Consider the following 16,498-nt stretch of genomic DNA (forward strand, 5'->3'; position numbering starts at 1 on the left):
AATAATAGCTGTCATTCTTTAAATACAATATACAAGATTTTTATCATGCATGTTTAAACATGAAAAGGAGATAATATTAATTTTGGTGTCTAAGCAGGATTTTTCTGCAGATCTGCATTTGCAGGACGTCATATTTGACACCTTTTTAAAAAAAAAATTGATATAAAGGTTACTGCAGACAAATTAAAGAAGAACATATTATTTTAAAGCTGCTTTTCAAATAAACTCAGAATGGTTAAGGATCTTCAACTGACATGCAGAAAGAGCAGTTCCTGTCTGCTGCTTGATTGTGTCTTTATAGTCTTTCTTCAGCTGGATTGAAAGCTCAATTACTGCAGGAATTTTTGCTTTGTGCATGGAATGTTTTTTGTGGTGTGGCTTGGTCTGTGTTGACTCAAAAACTTTGGCCAGAGATTAAAAAGGGACAGTGTAGCCAAGACCTCTTGCCATTTACTACTTTTTCCCTGGATAACAGCATAGGAAGGGAAACCCTTCTTCTTCCCCTTTACAGAGTAAGGGTTACAAATTAAAGGAAGCCTGGGAAGAATTGCAAGTGGGAGAATGTATTTGTGGCCATATGTGGGCTGTGACATTCCAGTCTCTATGTGAACTTCAAACAGAATACATTAACTTAGAATGTTTCTGGATCTAATTTTTTTTTTCACTTTTATCAAATTTCTTTTAAATGCCTGACCTGATAATATGTTTTCTTTGTGAAAACAAAATGAATGCTTAATTATAAAAGTAGATTTTTAGCTTCTACTAACAGTTCATTTTTTAAAGCTCCTAACCGACCTATCGAATGAATAATGTAGGTTTTGTTTTCACCTCTGTTTGTTTTACAGTGGTTGGGAGAAGGGCATGTGAACTGTATGTTCTTACCCCATAGCTAGAGAGCCCTTTGGTTTACCTACTCTTGAACAGTTCTTGAGCAGCTGTTCTGCTTTTTCTTCTTGTATAAAAGGACAGGTTAACAATTGCAAATCCACCTTCAAATGACCCTGACGAGGTTGGAGGAGCTAAATTTAGAATCTCAGATCTTTGGTGCATGGGTATACACACTTTTCTGTCCATCCATTCATCTTTGTCAGCATACAGGGAGACTGAAAAGCCCTGTTCTCTAAATTTGACAGGCTTACTGTAATTAAACACAGTTTGTGTATTTCTTTGAAGAAGGAAAAATCTTTAAGAACCTCAATCATAGCAAATGTTGGTGAGAATGACAAATGAACATGTCTTGTTAAATGGGCAAGGGTTTTGGTAGTGGATAATAGTAGCCTCTGCCTCATCTTTTTTTTTAAACCTCACTGGAACTGTTCTGTGTCGTTCTCTTCCCCCATCCTTTTAGGTGGCACATCCCTTGATACGTAACCAGCTTGTGAATTACATTTACAATGGATTTTTGGTGCCAGTAATGGCTCCTGCGCTCCATAAGGTCAGTGGTGTATGCAAGCATGACACAAAATAATAACGGACAAAAGCATTATGGATGATCTCTGTGCAAAAGATACTGTTAAATGTACTGTCAGTAGTGACTTCCGTACAACTGAGTAAGTTTCTAGGCTGGCTTTCCATCTTTTTATTACATGCTTTCTGTTTACACTATACAGATTATTAGGCAAGATGTAGTTATTTCTGACAATGTTTAAAATTCTTAAGTGAAGTGAAGAACCAGAATATTTTTGTTGCACTGGGCTGACATGTCATCAAAAAAGCAGTGACCTTTTAGACAACATTTCATCATGACAGATGTTTCTATGAGGACTTTTTTTTTCCCAAATGAACATTTTTCCAAAAGGAAAATGCCCATGAGGAAAATGTTCAGTCAAGAAATATTACGCTAATTTTAGCAAAGTTGGTATTGTTTGGTACTTCCTTATCACAGTTGGTAGAGCTATTTTCATAAAGTGGAGAAGAAATGGAGTTTGGTATCAATTTTGTAGTGCATTAAGGTGCAATTTATGTTGCTTTGAAGAAAAAGAATCCATTTTTCTTTGAATTTTAGGGGTTATCCTTTGCAAAATATGTCACTGATACTGGGGAATTACTTAATTTTTTTTTGTCAGTCTGCAGGAAACTGTATTTCCAACTGTTGCAGAACACGTCAATTAACAGTTTTCATTACCCTGTAAAAAGAATACCTTGTTTGAGGAGAAAAAGTAGAAATTGCTGAGAGTAAAGATCCACCAAAAACTGCTAGGAGAGGACTAATAAATTACTTTTCAAAGGTCTACTAAATTTTAGTTTGCCTGCCAAGCAGAAAGCTCTGCACCTGTTCCATTTTCTGGGAGGCCAGTGAAACACCATACCTTGCTTTCTAGTCCAGGACTTGTCTTAGCAGTGCACACAATTCTTACTGGTAAGTAGTTGCTTACCAAGAAAGTAATAAACAGTATAGAATCTTCTTCAATTATTTGACAGACCTCAAACGTTTGATAACTTGGCAAGGACTGAAATAAAATTTTGCTGCAATCCAGATCAAGGCTGTAGTCTGTCATTGAGATCACCTCCTTACCTGGGAGTAATTTTTTGTATTTCTGTATCTTTTCTCAATTCTGTACCAAGACTGGGAATTAGAATCAGAAGTGAAAAAGCTAACCAGCCTTAGGTAAAGGTTATGAATAACAAGGGAGATATCAGAATGTACCTGTGGGATTCTGGTCTTAGTGGGTCCTGTTTTTACCTCTGAAGTACTTAAGACAAATTTTAGGTTTTTTTGAATGCTACCATGCTGCTGAATGTCATGCTTATTGGTCAGTAAATCTACTAACCCCATATTGGGTTGATTATTTCCCTGTTGATGTTACTTAAATCTTTTAAAGCATGCTGTTCTGATTAATTTTTTTTTATGTGATGTAAATCTTGTTGAACCTCATTTATACTCTGAAATTGGGTGAAATCATAGTTCTCTTGAAAATGGAGATGTTGGGTGCTTGCATACATGAGTTTCAAGTCTAGATCTTTCCTGAACCCCGACATTCTGTTTGGTGCCTTGTTCTTCCAGTGATAAACCTTTCCTTGATTAGTGTTAAGTTTGACTTTTTCCTCTTTAAAAATTTACTTATGTGTATACTTCAAATGCATTTAATGGAGAAGATGGATTGCACCATCTAGTGGATCTGATACAAGGCTCTCACGTATGTGAGACCAAAACTCCATAGCAAAAGGAAACGCGTAAATAGAGGCACATTTGACCTCTTTAGTCTTTCTGTGCTGTGCCCCCCATTAATTTAACAGAAAATAAATATTTTACATCTTTACCTTTGGGACAGATGTCTATGCGCTAAGACAGATAAATATGCTGTAACAGCTCTTCATACATTAAAACGATTTCTAGTTGCCATTGAAAACATTAATGCTAAGTTGAGGAGTATGCTTTGAAAACTGTATCATCCATTTGGGGACTTAAGTGTTGTAATTAACCTTTAGGTTGAGAAAAAATGGCGAAGGGCTGAAATGAGAGAAAGGCCAGATGCACCATGGTGGTTTTTAAACAGAAGTTTTCTCATTAAACACAATGCTAAATGGATCTTGATTTTTCTTTTAAACTCAGTGAAGTTGGTTTAATGTGCTAAGTCTACTTGTGGCTGAAGATTTTAGTTTTTATTCAGTCATTCAGTTTGGGTTGTTCTCACTCGGTCTGGTTTATGAGCTCAAATACAATGAAGAGTGGAGCATGGTATAAATACCTGATTAGGAAGACATCTATGGAAAGTGAAAGGGAGGGGTGGTAAGAAGAGATGATAATTATTGGTCCATCTTTGTAAGGTGTTCCTATAAATCTTATTTCTAGAATTTAACTGGTATGGATCAGCTGCTTCTCATAACTCTTGGTGATAGACATGGAAGAAAGGAAGGGAGTCCAGACCTCATGTGGCATTCAAGCCTTAACATCCCATATCCAATCTGGCACCCATGGTTATACGTTAATGCAAAAATCGGAAGGGAGATGAGCTGGCTCTGCTCTTGAATGACTGTTGGGTAGGCATACTACTTCAGACCTGTTCTCTCTGTACTATATTCTAGGTTTTCTTTTGAGGAAAAAATTGCTCTGCAGCAAGACACAGACTTGCGTTTATTGGTTTTTGCAAAGGAGCTCCAGTCAAGAATGGAGACATCTAGGAAAGAAGTCTTCAGTCTTTGCTGTTCTCAATGTGATAGTACTTGATTTCTGTTTAAAACAACAGCAGCAACATAAACAAATCATGGTAACATGACTTCTTGTCTGATCACCAAATCAAATTTAGTTGATTCAAGTATATAAAATAAAAGAAGCCAAACAGTTGTACAAGCACTACTAGATAAATTGTGTGGGTAATAATCTTAGTCCCTCATGGAGTAACAGCAACATCAGTTTGCCTTTGCAGCTGATTATATTTAGATATGAGCAAAATGTCTGGTATGAGGAGGTTTACTCACTTCTGGATTAAAGCTAAGCCTATATTGTAGATGATAGATGCTGGCCAGTCTCTTCCTTCCTTCTGTCTCTTCAGAGTCGCAGACTGGCTGAGGCTGGCAAGCATCTCTGGAGATTCTCCTGTCCAACCGTCCTGCTCAGAGCAGGGTCAGCTAGAGCAGGTTGCTCGAGGATGTGTCCAGTTGGGTGCTGAATATCTTCAAAGCTGGAGATGGCACAGTCTCTCTGGGCCGCACTGTTCTAGTGTTCAACTACCCATACAGTAGAAAAGTATGTGGTCTTTGTTTGCTTTTTTTTTCCCCCCTAATGTCCAGTTGGAATTTCGTGGATTTCAGTTTGTGGCCCATTTCTTCTTGTCCTTTCACTGGGCACCAATGAGAAGAGTTTGGGTCCATCTTCTGCGCTCCTTCCCAGCAGGTGTTTGCACACATGGACAAGATCCTGCCTGAGCCTTCTCTTCTCTTGAACATTCCCATCTCTCTCAGCTCCTCCTTGCATGATAGATGCTCGCTCCCATCCCATAATCATCTTTGTGGGTCTTAGCTGGACTTGCTCCAGTATGTTAGTGTGTCTCTTGTACTGGGGAGCCCAGCACTCTAGGTGTGTCTTACCAGTATTGAGTAAAGGGGAAGGATGCCGTGCACTGACCTGCTAGTAATACTCTTAATGTAGCCCAGGAGGCTGTGGGTCATCTTCACCACAAGGGTGCATTGTTGGCTCATGGCCAATTTTTTGTCCACAAGGACCTGCAGGTTCTTTCTTGCAAAGCTGCTTTCCAGCCAGTCAGTCCCCAGTGCGTACTTGTGCCTGGGGTTATTCTTCCCCAGGCGCAGGGCTTTGCATTTGTGTTACTGAACTTCATGAGGTTCCTGTTTGCCTCTTTCTTCAGACTGTCAAGACCCCTCTGAATGGTGGCACAGCCATCCAGTCTATCAACTACTCCTCCTAGTTTGGTAATGTCTACAGACTTGCATGAGGAGGCATTCTATCTCATCATCTTGGTCATTAATGATGATATTAAATGATATTAGCCCCAGTGTAAGCCCCACTGGCCTCTAGCTGGACTTTGCTTTGCTGATCACAGTCCTTGGAGATCAGCAGTTCAACCAGTTTTTGATCCACCTCACTGTTCACTTATCCAGTGTGTTCATAATTTTGTCTATGAGGATCTTGTTCAAGAGGCAGTCTTGAAACCTTGCAAGATACATGATATCAACTGCTCTCCATTTATCCACGGAGACGGCCATCTTATTGTAGAAGGCTGTCAGGTTGGTCAGGCTTGATTTCCCCTTCGTAAATCCACGCTGACTACTCCCAGTCACCACCTTCTCCTTAATATGTTTGGAAATGGCCTCCATGAGGTTTTAGTCCATCCCTTTTCCAGGGATCAATGTGAGGCTGACCAGTCTGTAGTTCCCTAGATTGTCCTTCTTGAAGACTGGAGTGAAATTTGCTTACTTTTTGTCCTCAGGAACCTCCTCTGGTAGCCACAACCTTTCAAAAACCAAGAGTGGCCTTGACAGTCGGGGATGCAACCGATGAGGCCCCACATACTTATGTATGTCCAGTTTGTTTAAATATCCCCTAACCTGATCCCCCTCCTCTAAGGATAAGTTTTCCTTGTTCCAGACTTCTACTCTCATCTTAGGGACCTGGGACTGCTGAAGGCAAATCTTGCCAGCAAAGACCAAGGTGAGGAAGGCATTAAGTACTGTGGTTTTTTCCATGTATTTTGTCACTAGGTCCCCTTCCCCATTCAGCAGCGGGCTCACATTTTTCATAGCCTTCATTTTGCTGCTGAAGCCCTGCTTCAGCTGGGCTTTGGCTTTCCTCATCCTTTCCCTGCGCACCTAGGCAGTTTTTCCATATTCCTCCTGGGTCACCCGTCCCTGCTTCCATCTCTTCCTTTTTATGTTTCAGTTTTGTGAGGAGCTCCTAGTTCATCCATGCAGACCTTTTGGCTCCTTTCCTTTTCTTCTCCTAACTAAAACTATCAGACTATCAAACAAGACCTTTGGTAAAAGTAGCACCAGAGTTCTGGTAAGTAGAATTTCAGTAAAAATAGTTCAGTATTTCAGTATGTGGTCCAAAGCTTTGAGATATGGATATGTGTGATCTTGAAATGTCTGTAACGTTTATGGAACTATGTTGTAAGCTCTGCCTTTTCTTTTCACTTTTGCAGCTTGTCTCCCTATTCGTACTTACTATGTACACAGTTCAGTGTGTGAATGAAACACTACAAGAGTGTGGAGGATAGAGAGAGATGTGTTTCTATGAAAAAATCAGGGGGTGGGGAGACCAATATATTTTGCTTGGTGTGATTTTTATGTCTCTATCTGAGGAAGCTAGTATGGAGTTGAAAAAAGAATTCACTGGTTCAGGTTTTTTTCCAGTTAAGGAAGTTTCAAATTGATTGGGCTGGCTAGCTAGCTTCAAAAACCTGTTTTTCACAGTGAGCTCTGTGAAGGTTATTTACGTAGCAGATACACTGCAATGTGCTTAAATAACCCAAACACTCTCAGGTTTATGACTCCCTAACTTCTTTTCTTAAAGATAAGTATTCTAAATATAGCATGTTCTTGTAGCCTAATTTATACCTGGTCTGTACTAGTCTGTTGTCACTTTGTGTGGCTTATCCCACCTACACATGTAACGAGCGACTGACAAATATGTTCATATCTCAGAAGCTGCATGTTGCTGAACGGGTAGGCAGAGCCCAGATTTATATTATGTAGCTAGGGACGTGCATTAACTGGCTGTGCTGGATAGCCCTGTCTTGGCCTTTGGTTGTCTGGAGCTTATTACTTTTTATAAAAAGAGTTGCCTTTCTCCCCTTCTGACATCTAAGTTTCTTGAGACAATGAAAAAAGTGATTCAGTGACATTGTTCAGGGAGGTTTGCCTTTATGCAAGGACACAAATTCCATATTTCTGTACAAATTCAGTTAAAAGCAGGAGGAATAAAACGTTTTGTCCATAAAGATGCAGAGCTGAAGAAAAGGTTAATTTGGTAGTTTTCTTTTTGTAGTAACGATCCATGATTTAAATATTTGCGCAAACAATATTTTATTCTTTCTGGTGTAAGTGTCTGGGATTTGAGAAAATTAAGACTATCTGGCAGAATCTCTTCTTAATTTAAGACTGATATTTTTTGATTGCATGTCAGTTACAACTTGAAATTATGCAATTCTTTACGTTCTTCCCTAGGTTTTGGTACTTAGGAAAAAAAACCTCTTGTGACAAGGTGTAATTCTGCTCAGGCACAGATCCCTACCGTTAAATTTCTGCGACATATCTCATTGGCTATTTCTTGCTTCGCTTTCAAAATGAACGTTTTGGAGCTCTATCAAAAAAAATGTGAGTTCTTCTGGGGTCAAATAATACAAGGGTCCGAGTAATTAAATCAAGCTAATTTTCTCTTTAGTTAAAACCTGGTCGAAATCCCAGGGTGAATCCAGAATAACCCTACCAAAGTCTAAGTTCTGCTAGAGGTCATATTGCCTTGTTCTAGTCTTTATGTATTTGGTAGTAGAAAGTGCTTATTTACCTTATTATTTTAGGTAGTTGTAGCGCTTTTGTAGAAATCTGATCAATTAAATCCTTTTGAGAAGGTCTTTAATATGTATATATTTTGCAGTCAAAACCATGGGCTAGATAATTAGAAGCCACGCTGTGGTATATATAAATATTATGCTACCTCTGATACAATTCAGATTGGTTATATACATCTCTTTCCTGTAAGTGTTAAATTAAATTAAAATTTAATTTTCATTTGGCATTCAGACAATTTGGGTGACGAAAATAGCTATTCAGAACATCTTGAGTGTTTATGTAATTTGTGTTGTTTCAATTTATTGAAGATAGTGCTAAAAATTTGACAAATTATATTATAAAAGCAAATTTTTAATGTCTTAGCATTTACTGCTATACTACATGGCATTTAATTGCTAACTGTGATATAATTATTTTTCTACTTGGAAGGCTTGTTTTAATCTGAATAATGGAAAATTGTACCAGCTATTTAGTGTAAAAGGTTGCTGTTGGCCAAGTGAACAGAACCGCTCTGTGGAAGCGCTGACACGGTCCTGTCAAATAAGCTCTGTCAAATGGACCTCAGTTATATTGCGCACTAACCCATCTAAACGAAAACCTCTAACATGGTATGCAACTGTGATAATTCAATAATACTTGCTTGATGATTGCACAGCTCAGCTAGGGGGAAATGACCTGTAAATTATACCCCACAGATTAGAAGGAGCATCTTTATAAATATCCTACAAGACTGTTGGTTCCGTTTAGAAATAATACCATCTTTCACCTCAGTGAAAAGCATTTGGGCAGCTGCTGTAATAGGTGTAAACCAAGTGTTACTGGAAAACTTTGAATAGTCTTAAGCTTTGGAGAAGCCCATCAATAGATACAAAACTTAATTTTACTGGCTATGGAGTGGATATATGTTAAAGGTGCCTTTCACTTTTTGCATCAAACGCTGAAGTTGAATTGAATTTTAACCTGGTATAAACTGAAGCCGTTTATAAATGTAAGCTGAGGGAAGTCGAAGCAGTTCCAGTTTTCTGGTTCCCCCAGTGTGCAAACTTCCTCTGTCCCTGATCCCGCGCGTTGCCCCTGTCTTTTGCCAGGACAACTGTTACGTTATGGGAGACGGATTGAGTTTAAAGCTCGCCTTTACTTCCAGGATAGTTTTAACCTGAATCAATTCCCTGAGTCAATTCACTGTACAGTGAATTGAACCATGAACCCTTCTGCAGGGGGCAAGAAGCTGACAATGAAGAGAAAGGAGAAGAGAATGCGAATGGTTGGGTTTGTTTGTTTGTTTTATCAGTGAGGTGGGCTTATTCAGGTTTAAACTGCTCATGGATCTAGAGGATAAGTTCTGATAAGAACGTTCATGGTCTCTTCATACGAAATGCGAAATCCTTGTAAGGAAGGAAAATGTGAAGGAAAGGAGGAATCATGATAGCCATATTCCTGTAAGAGGGCATGAAGCTGTAAATTAGAAAATATATTGTGTGGCTCCCAAGGGAAAATAGCCAGTAATAAAGAATCAGTGCAATTGGTCTAACATAGTGAGTGTAATATATTAAACTGAACTCGCAATGACGGTAATTTCTGGCTCTTTGCTATTACTTGGCACAGTGACTTGTAAAAGCTGGATCTCTTTACAGTGTTCTGCCTCACCATCTAATCAGTCATCAGAGGAGGCAAGAAAAGATTTGCTAAAAATTATTACATAATTAGAGAAGGGTATTACAAGGCTAAAAGTGGCTTTCTGTTTTCAATAATCTCTAATCAAATATCTCTCTGGCTATGAAGACTCTCAGGTAGTCCCTCTTGCAGCAGATTATATTTTAAAAAATATCTTTAACAACCGATTGTTATATAGAAAAACATGTGCATGAGGTTTTTAGATGGTATCTTTAGACAGACACTTATAAATTTATATGTATATTGAAAGAAAAAATCCAACAACTTTTAATTGTTACCACTGTGGATAATGAAAATAGAAATTATAGAATACTGGTCTGATTAATGCAATGAACGGATTTTTCTCATTCTTCATTTTCAGTCCTGCAATTTTATCTTAGGAGTAGAGATATCCCTGGCCTTTAGCATTAGTAGAAGGGATCTAATCCAGGGGATGCTGCTGGGGGGGGGTTATTTTTGCTTTTTGTGGCAGTGGTGGATTTTAGTATTGCTGCAATACCTTTATCAAAAATATAGCTTGAAATTTACTTTACTTAACAAAGGGCTTTTCTGGAAAACTACCATGTCTTAATTTAATTTAATTTTACCCTTTGTTATGGTATTTTTCTTGGTACTTGAATTATCAGAGGTGAAGAATTTTCAAATTAAATATCAGATTTGTGGATGTATGGAAGTTTTGGCTTGTTTTTTATTATTCTTTCAAAGTTATTCAATTCTGAGGGCTAGCTAAAAGCTTACAAATTATACTGTAATCAATGTTTACAATGATATAAAGTTTTTGTAAGGTGCCTCAGGATCTGACTGTAGTGGACATGCTTGACATGGTTAGTAAATGGTTTGTTCTCTGGGAGCGTTTGTTCCTTTGTTGTTTACCTAAGTAATAATTTGAATTTATTAGAAAGGATTTCCCTACTTTCCCCAAATCTGTCTCATGAGACATTAGTTTAAGACAACCAGCAGGTAGTCTGAATGAAGCTTAATATCGTGGCTTTGGTATCTTAGAAAACAGATCTTTGATAATAACTGCACAAATTGAATGAGTCTTTCTGAGTATACATAATACACTTTCAACACTCAGTGTATTATGTATAATGCAATCTGTAGAATAGGTTTACAGAGTTAAAAGGGGTTTTGCTAAGGCTGAATTTTGCCTAGTGTAACTGATTTTTCCAACGTCCTTCTGTAGTTAATTGCAAAAAAAGTGAGTTCTCCAGAGGCTCATTCAGAGCTGGCTAATGTGTCCCATTGAGTAAAAGGAAAATTAGCCTCATGGAGCTAAAATTAGCCATTTTGAATACTTCTTTAGGTGCCTCAAATCTTCAGAAGTTACACTTACTGTCAGATATGGTAAAAGAGAGATGCAAACCCAGAACGCAAGGTGGCAAAATAAGATATAATTGTAAAAGCACAGATGTCTGCTTGCTGGGTTAATTGATCTTTTTTCCGAAGGTGCTTTCTGCATCGGTGGCTTTCATTTCAAATGTCAAAAAGCAGTATTTTTGTTTAATTTCCTCTTGTGAGGAAGCAGAACTCTGCTGGTTTGTAAGGACAAGTTGCGCACAAAGGTGCACTGAGAGCGCACTGGAACTTCTAGACCATGATAGCATTAAAATTGCTTGTACAGCATTAACTTGCCCGCTTTTTGAGTGTTGCACAGTGAGCTGCGAAATAGATCCTAGCTTCATTTATTGTGAAAGTTTGAAGGAGTGTTGTGGATTAAGGCAGTGTGTTTTCACTGAAAAATGAAAAGTGTCTTACAAATCCATTTAAATCTTGACAAAACTTAGTCTTCTTCCCTCTTTCTCAGAAAATGGTTAAGCAGATTCAGCAACCTCTTTCCTGAGAAGAGCTAAAAATTAAGTGTAGTGTGGCACCCTGCTCAGAAAACTTTGATTCAAATAATTAAGATTTAACAAGGTTATTAGTAACTCATCTGTGAACTGTTTGAGCGTCATTAATCATTAGTTGGTCCTTCTGGCTCAGTTTAGTGGCATCAGTGAAGTGTTGGTGATAGTAAATATGATTTCTTTTTTTATCTAGTCCCCGAGCTGTTAGGAGCACTGAACATGCTCTCAGAATTGAACATTTCTTTTCTAAAATAGTCTCTAGGTGGCTTTCTTCTGCTCTTTGTTTCATTCATGATATGCACTCTGAAAATAATATGATGCAAATGTAAGATGAGTTGTCCAAAGATCATCCGTTTCAGAAAAAGGTCACTGCCCTTGTGAATCTGCTGGCTTTTCTTGCTTTCATATATAGCTTCACTATTTTATACATATACATAGGCCCATTCCTCTGCTGTCAGCCAACAACTGTGAAACCCGCAGGCCAAGAACATGCTTCCTTTTCCCCATAAGGGATGAAGGAGAAGTGACACAGAGAGATAATGATGTATTACTTCTGTCTGGCCTTTCCTTGGCAGAGGGTTTAAGCTCTTCGATGAACTGGATGCTATCATAATGATGTCACATGATGGATTTCTTGGGCTTTGCTTTTTACGGTTTGCTGCTATAAAAAACCAAAACAAAAAAAGCCAGTCCTCAGGGCAACAGTCAACAGCTTTCATCAGAAGGTGATTCTTTTTTACCCCACATGTCCCCACGCCTTTTGACTGTTGCAAAAAACAAAAGAATCTTGGATCCAACCAGAAATAATTTCCTTTGTTTCACAACCCTGGCTCCAGGTTTTTTGGTGGTTGAAATGTGGGAGTAGTCCTATAGAAAAGCATATGTGTGTGCATAAGAGCGTTGGTTTTATCATATGTGCAGTAATAAGAATTTGAGTTAGGGCTGTAGCCGCAGTGCTAGTTCTGGCAATTTGTAACTTTGGGGTGCTTAACCTAGTAACTTTTTCACTTGACACTTGTGGGGGAAGGAGGAGGAATGAATTCATAAACTGTATTCTGAGTTGGAGTATGTGTTAAGAGCTATACTCTCATTTCTGGTTTTGGTAGCACTGAACATACAACTACAGATCTAGAAAATACGTCTAGTTGTTGCTTCCTTAGCCTTACAAAGTTCACAGATCCCATGAAAGCATGCCTCATTCCTTTCCGTTCCCTGTTATATTTCAGTGCTTGATTTTGACCAACCTTACTGCAGTAAACCAAGAAGGTGAACTTATTTCCCATTCTGGTGAAAAATTCCACTGCTGCTACTTCACTGGTGCTTTTTTTCTAATGCCAAAATGAGCTAGTAGCCCACTGTTTGTTTTAAGGAGGGTGTAGTTGAGTACTACAATAAAGCCTCAGAAGGAGAGTGAATCCATGACCTTAACTTTAGAGTTTCTCTGTGCTCTCCTCATTGGTGCCCCCTCTCCATAAGGTCTGCAGGCTGCATACAGCATTCCTATGTTCTGTGTAACCAGCCAGAAGCAGCTTGTGATCTTAAATGCTTTAAAGAGAATGTTTGCAGCATGACATTACTGTGTACGTGGCTAACATGCAGCATAATGGAACAGGGATTTTAATAATTACAGCATGTTACGTAAATGCTGCCCTTCTGAGTATTTTCTAAATCCTCTTAGCTCTTAAGTGACAGCTTTGATTCTTTTTTTTAATAAAATCGGTCTTTTCATTTATCCAGCTAAGTTTGGTAAACAAAAGATGTTTAATGCTTCCTTTCATATAGGCAGATTCTTGTATTTAAGGGTTTATCTTTGTGCACTTAAGCTTATTAGGTTCCTGGGTAACTATTTTTAAAAAGCTGACTTTGCAACAGCAATGCATGGTGCAGAGGTGGCCTTTGGAATTTTCTGTGCTTTGCCAGTGCATACTGTGAATAGATAAGCTTCAAAGGATTGCCATAAGCAGAACAGTGTGGGTTATGGTATGCAAATGTTGCGTGGATATTTGAATTGTGTTTTGAACAAATAGTCAGTAGCAAAAATTTTGGGATTTGGTTTGTGTGTGTATGTATGTATATTAAAAATTAAGTGATGTAAATTGAGTATGTATATTAAAAATTCTGGATAGCTGTGGGGATTTTTCCTTCATAGCTCTAGAACCAAAGGTAGTTTGTACCATGCTTTGATTGTGCCCTGTCGTTTATTTTTAATAAAGTGGTAGGTGCCAGGCATTCACAACATCTGAAAATGCTTCTGAAGGATGACAGAAGTGTGATGCAAAAGAGATGACATGGGCAGAAAGGTGGTGGGGAGCTTCTAACTTGATTTGGTTCTTTGTATTTCAGTGTGTGTGAGATTTGGGGTGTCACTTTGGGGGAGGGTTTTTTTTCCCTGGGGAAGCAAGACATAAGAAATGGGTTCAAAATGCCTGTGAGTCATTCAGAAGCATCCTTTTTGCAAATTTAAAAGCAAAGACCTCGATGTTTTTCTGGCAGTGCTATGTATGGAGACAGAGCGTTTGCCAGTGTACAGATGCAGAGGATGGATGGATATTTTGTGTGTGCAGTATGTTTGCATTAACGTTATTTCTGCTTATAGGTGACTGTGGAAGAAGTGATGACTACTACTGCATACCTGGATCTCTTTTTGCGTAGCGTTTCAGAGCCAGCCCTCCTCAAGATTTTCCTCCGTTTTATTTTGCTGCATCGACATGAGAATGTGCATATCCTAGATACACTTACTAGTCGAATCAACACACCATTCCGGGTAAGACAAGCAGGAAGGAAGTTCAGGTACTCAGCATGGATGTAGGTTAAATATTTAAACAGGAGATTCCATATACTTAGTGGGTATCTGTTTAACTAGGAATTTTCTCCCCCCACCCAAAAGTGTGATTTCTTCACCCTCCCTCAATTTTGGGGTTTTTTTTTTGTGTGTGTTTGTGTGATTACATTTATCTACTGCTATACTAAGTTGATAAATGTGTGAAGTGGTTTCACACATACAGGAAATGAGATAGAGGGACATGAGGGCTTCTGGAAGTCTGGATTCTGTTAGAAGATTAAAGGTAAATTTGGAAGCATTTTTATTCTGGATACTGCTGAATTAGTGCCGCCATAGATAAATCACCCTGGGACTTATAAATATACTTGTGGTGAGGAGCATTTTTGATCTCTGGAGTTTTGCCAAGCAACAAGCATTTTCAAATAGTCCTTGTGGGAGACGATGGGAGCCCTATAAGGATGCCTCCAAATTGATCCAAATTGTGAATTGCAATATTGCCAATACATTGCTCAGGAATCAAGTCTGTATTGTTGTAGGATGTTTGCTTAACTGCGATGTTGCCTGCTTTCTTCTTTGATTAAAAGAAGGCACTTTCTTGCTTAAGTGACCCGATTGCTGCTTCCTGTTCTTTGCCATCACTCCCTTGTGTAGTAAGGTTTATCTCAAATTTGCAGTGAGCCCCTTCTCATCCTAGGCACAATGCACCACAGTCACCAGACAGCTAGCTGACAGGGACAGTAGAGTTACCTTTGCTAACAGTTGGATCTTCTGGGAGAAAAAATGACTACTTGTTGCACTGGACTACGCATCTGAGCCTTGCTTGACTGGCAGTCTTGGTTGAATCTTGTGTGATGAACAGCTTCATGAAATAAAGATTGGATGAAAGAAAGAATATTGTTTTAGTGCAGGTACAAGAGAAGCCAGAACACCAGCATGTGCATTAAATTTGTGTATTAGGAACAGTAGCTTCATCCGAAATTTGTTTTGAAATGTGAGTGCATGCAATTACGGATATATGTTGCTGTTACTGCATCTCTAAGATGGATTAACTCTGAAAACTGAAACAGCTTCTGTCAACAAAAATGCAAATGCTGTTGTCTCTGCTAATCATTAATTACTGTTCCATACGCAAACGAGATGGGAATTGTAAAGAATTCTGCAGCCCTGAGCAACTCAGGATCTCAGCCAAAATGGTTCTGTGATGCTAAATGAGTTTTCTGCAGTATAGCTTGGCCAAGTGCAAAAGCCAGAACTGCAGTCTTCTGTGTTTCTGTAGCAGAAAAGCTGCATACATTATTATTGATGAAAATACTTATTAATAATTCACAGGGTTAAGCTTATGTACAGACAGGTGGCCAAAAGGACTTGTAAAAATACTATCCTCTTTGTCTCCTGAGCATATATTAAATCTTTTCTTTTACAAAATACAAAAATAGACTAGCTTTACTTATTCAGATGATTCCTGATTTGCAATATGGTTGCAAAGACAAGTGAGAAATGTTTCCCTATAAACTGAAATTTCCTAAATACAGGAAAATTTAAGGCAGTAACAGTTTTTTTGAACTTTCACAGCAGGAAGAAAAGTTAGACTTGGCTCTCAGTAAATTTCACAGAGGAAATGAGAATTTCCCTCTGTCCTTTCATGCAAGGATCTGGCTTGTTCCAAAAGCTTATTTTGAAGCTCTTCAACTCCTACTCCTATTAAGAACATCGGTTCTGGTTATTTCTTCTTCTCCTGCCCTTTTACTTTCTTCATCTGTTTCTGTAGACACGAGGCCTTGGACTAACTAGGGCCTTCCTATTGGCTTCTAGTACAAGCGGTGGACAGTGGTGGCAGGGCAACAAGTTTGAGCTCTGCTTTGCTTCACTGCAAGCCAGCTGCTTTTTCCTTTTCTCTTGTTCTTCTCTGAGTGTTAGTTCAATGACCAAACTAGGGAAGGCAGTCAAAGAAACTTCTGCTTTTCAGAGGCTATCAAGTGAAGTTCACTTAAACTTCGCTGTTTAACTGCTCCACAGATATACCTACCAAGTAAGGGAAAATGCATGTATGTATATATATTTTTCAAGAAATATATGTATTCATCTGGTCTTGGTCACCATGGGCAGGAAATCGAATTGTAGAGGAGTTGAGTCGCTCATCTGAAAGAGAGAACTGGAAATGGTGAAACAAAGAGTCTTTAAGTTGACATTCTTGAGAAAGGATGGGCTGGAGAGAGGAACATAGCAA

The 16,498-nt window shown here is 38.6% G+C and overlaps 1 protein-coding gene across 1 annotated transcript in view; it reads left to right on the forward strand.

Annotated features, from left to right (window-relative positions):
• The window catches only part of FHIP1A (FHF complex subunit HOOK interacting protein 1A), a 93,304-nt gene that overhangs the window by 62,589 nt on the left and 14,217 nt on the right, over positions 1-16,498 (forward strand). The window contains exons 7-8 of the mRNA XM_074589654.1: positions 1,349-1,435; positions 14,086-14,253. Coding sequence (XP_074445755.1) covers positions 1,349-1,435; positions 14,086-14,253 — 255 coding nt within the window. The remainder of the gene's footprint in view (positions 1-1,348; positions 1,436-14,085; positions 14,254-16,498) is intronic.

Source organism: Larus michahellis, chromosome 5 (assembly GCF_964199755.1).
Source record: "Larus michahellis chromosome 5, bLarMic1.1, whole genome shotgun sequence".
NCBI lineage: Eukaryota > Metazoa > Chordata > Aves > Charadriiformes > Laridae > Larus > Larus michahellis.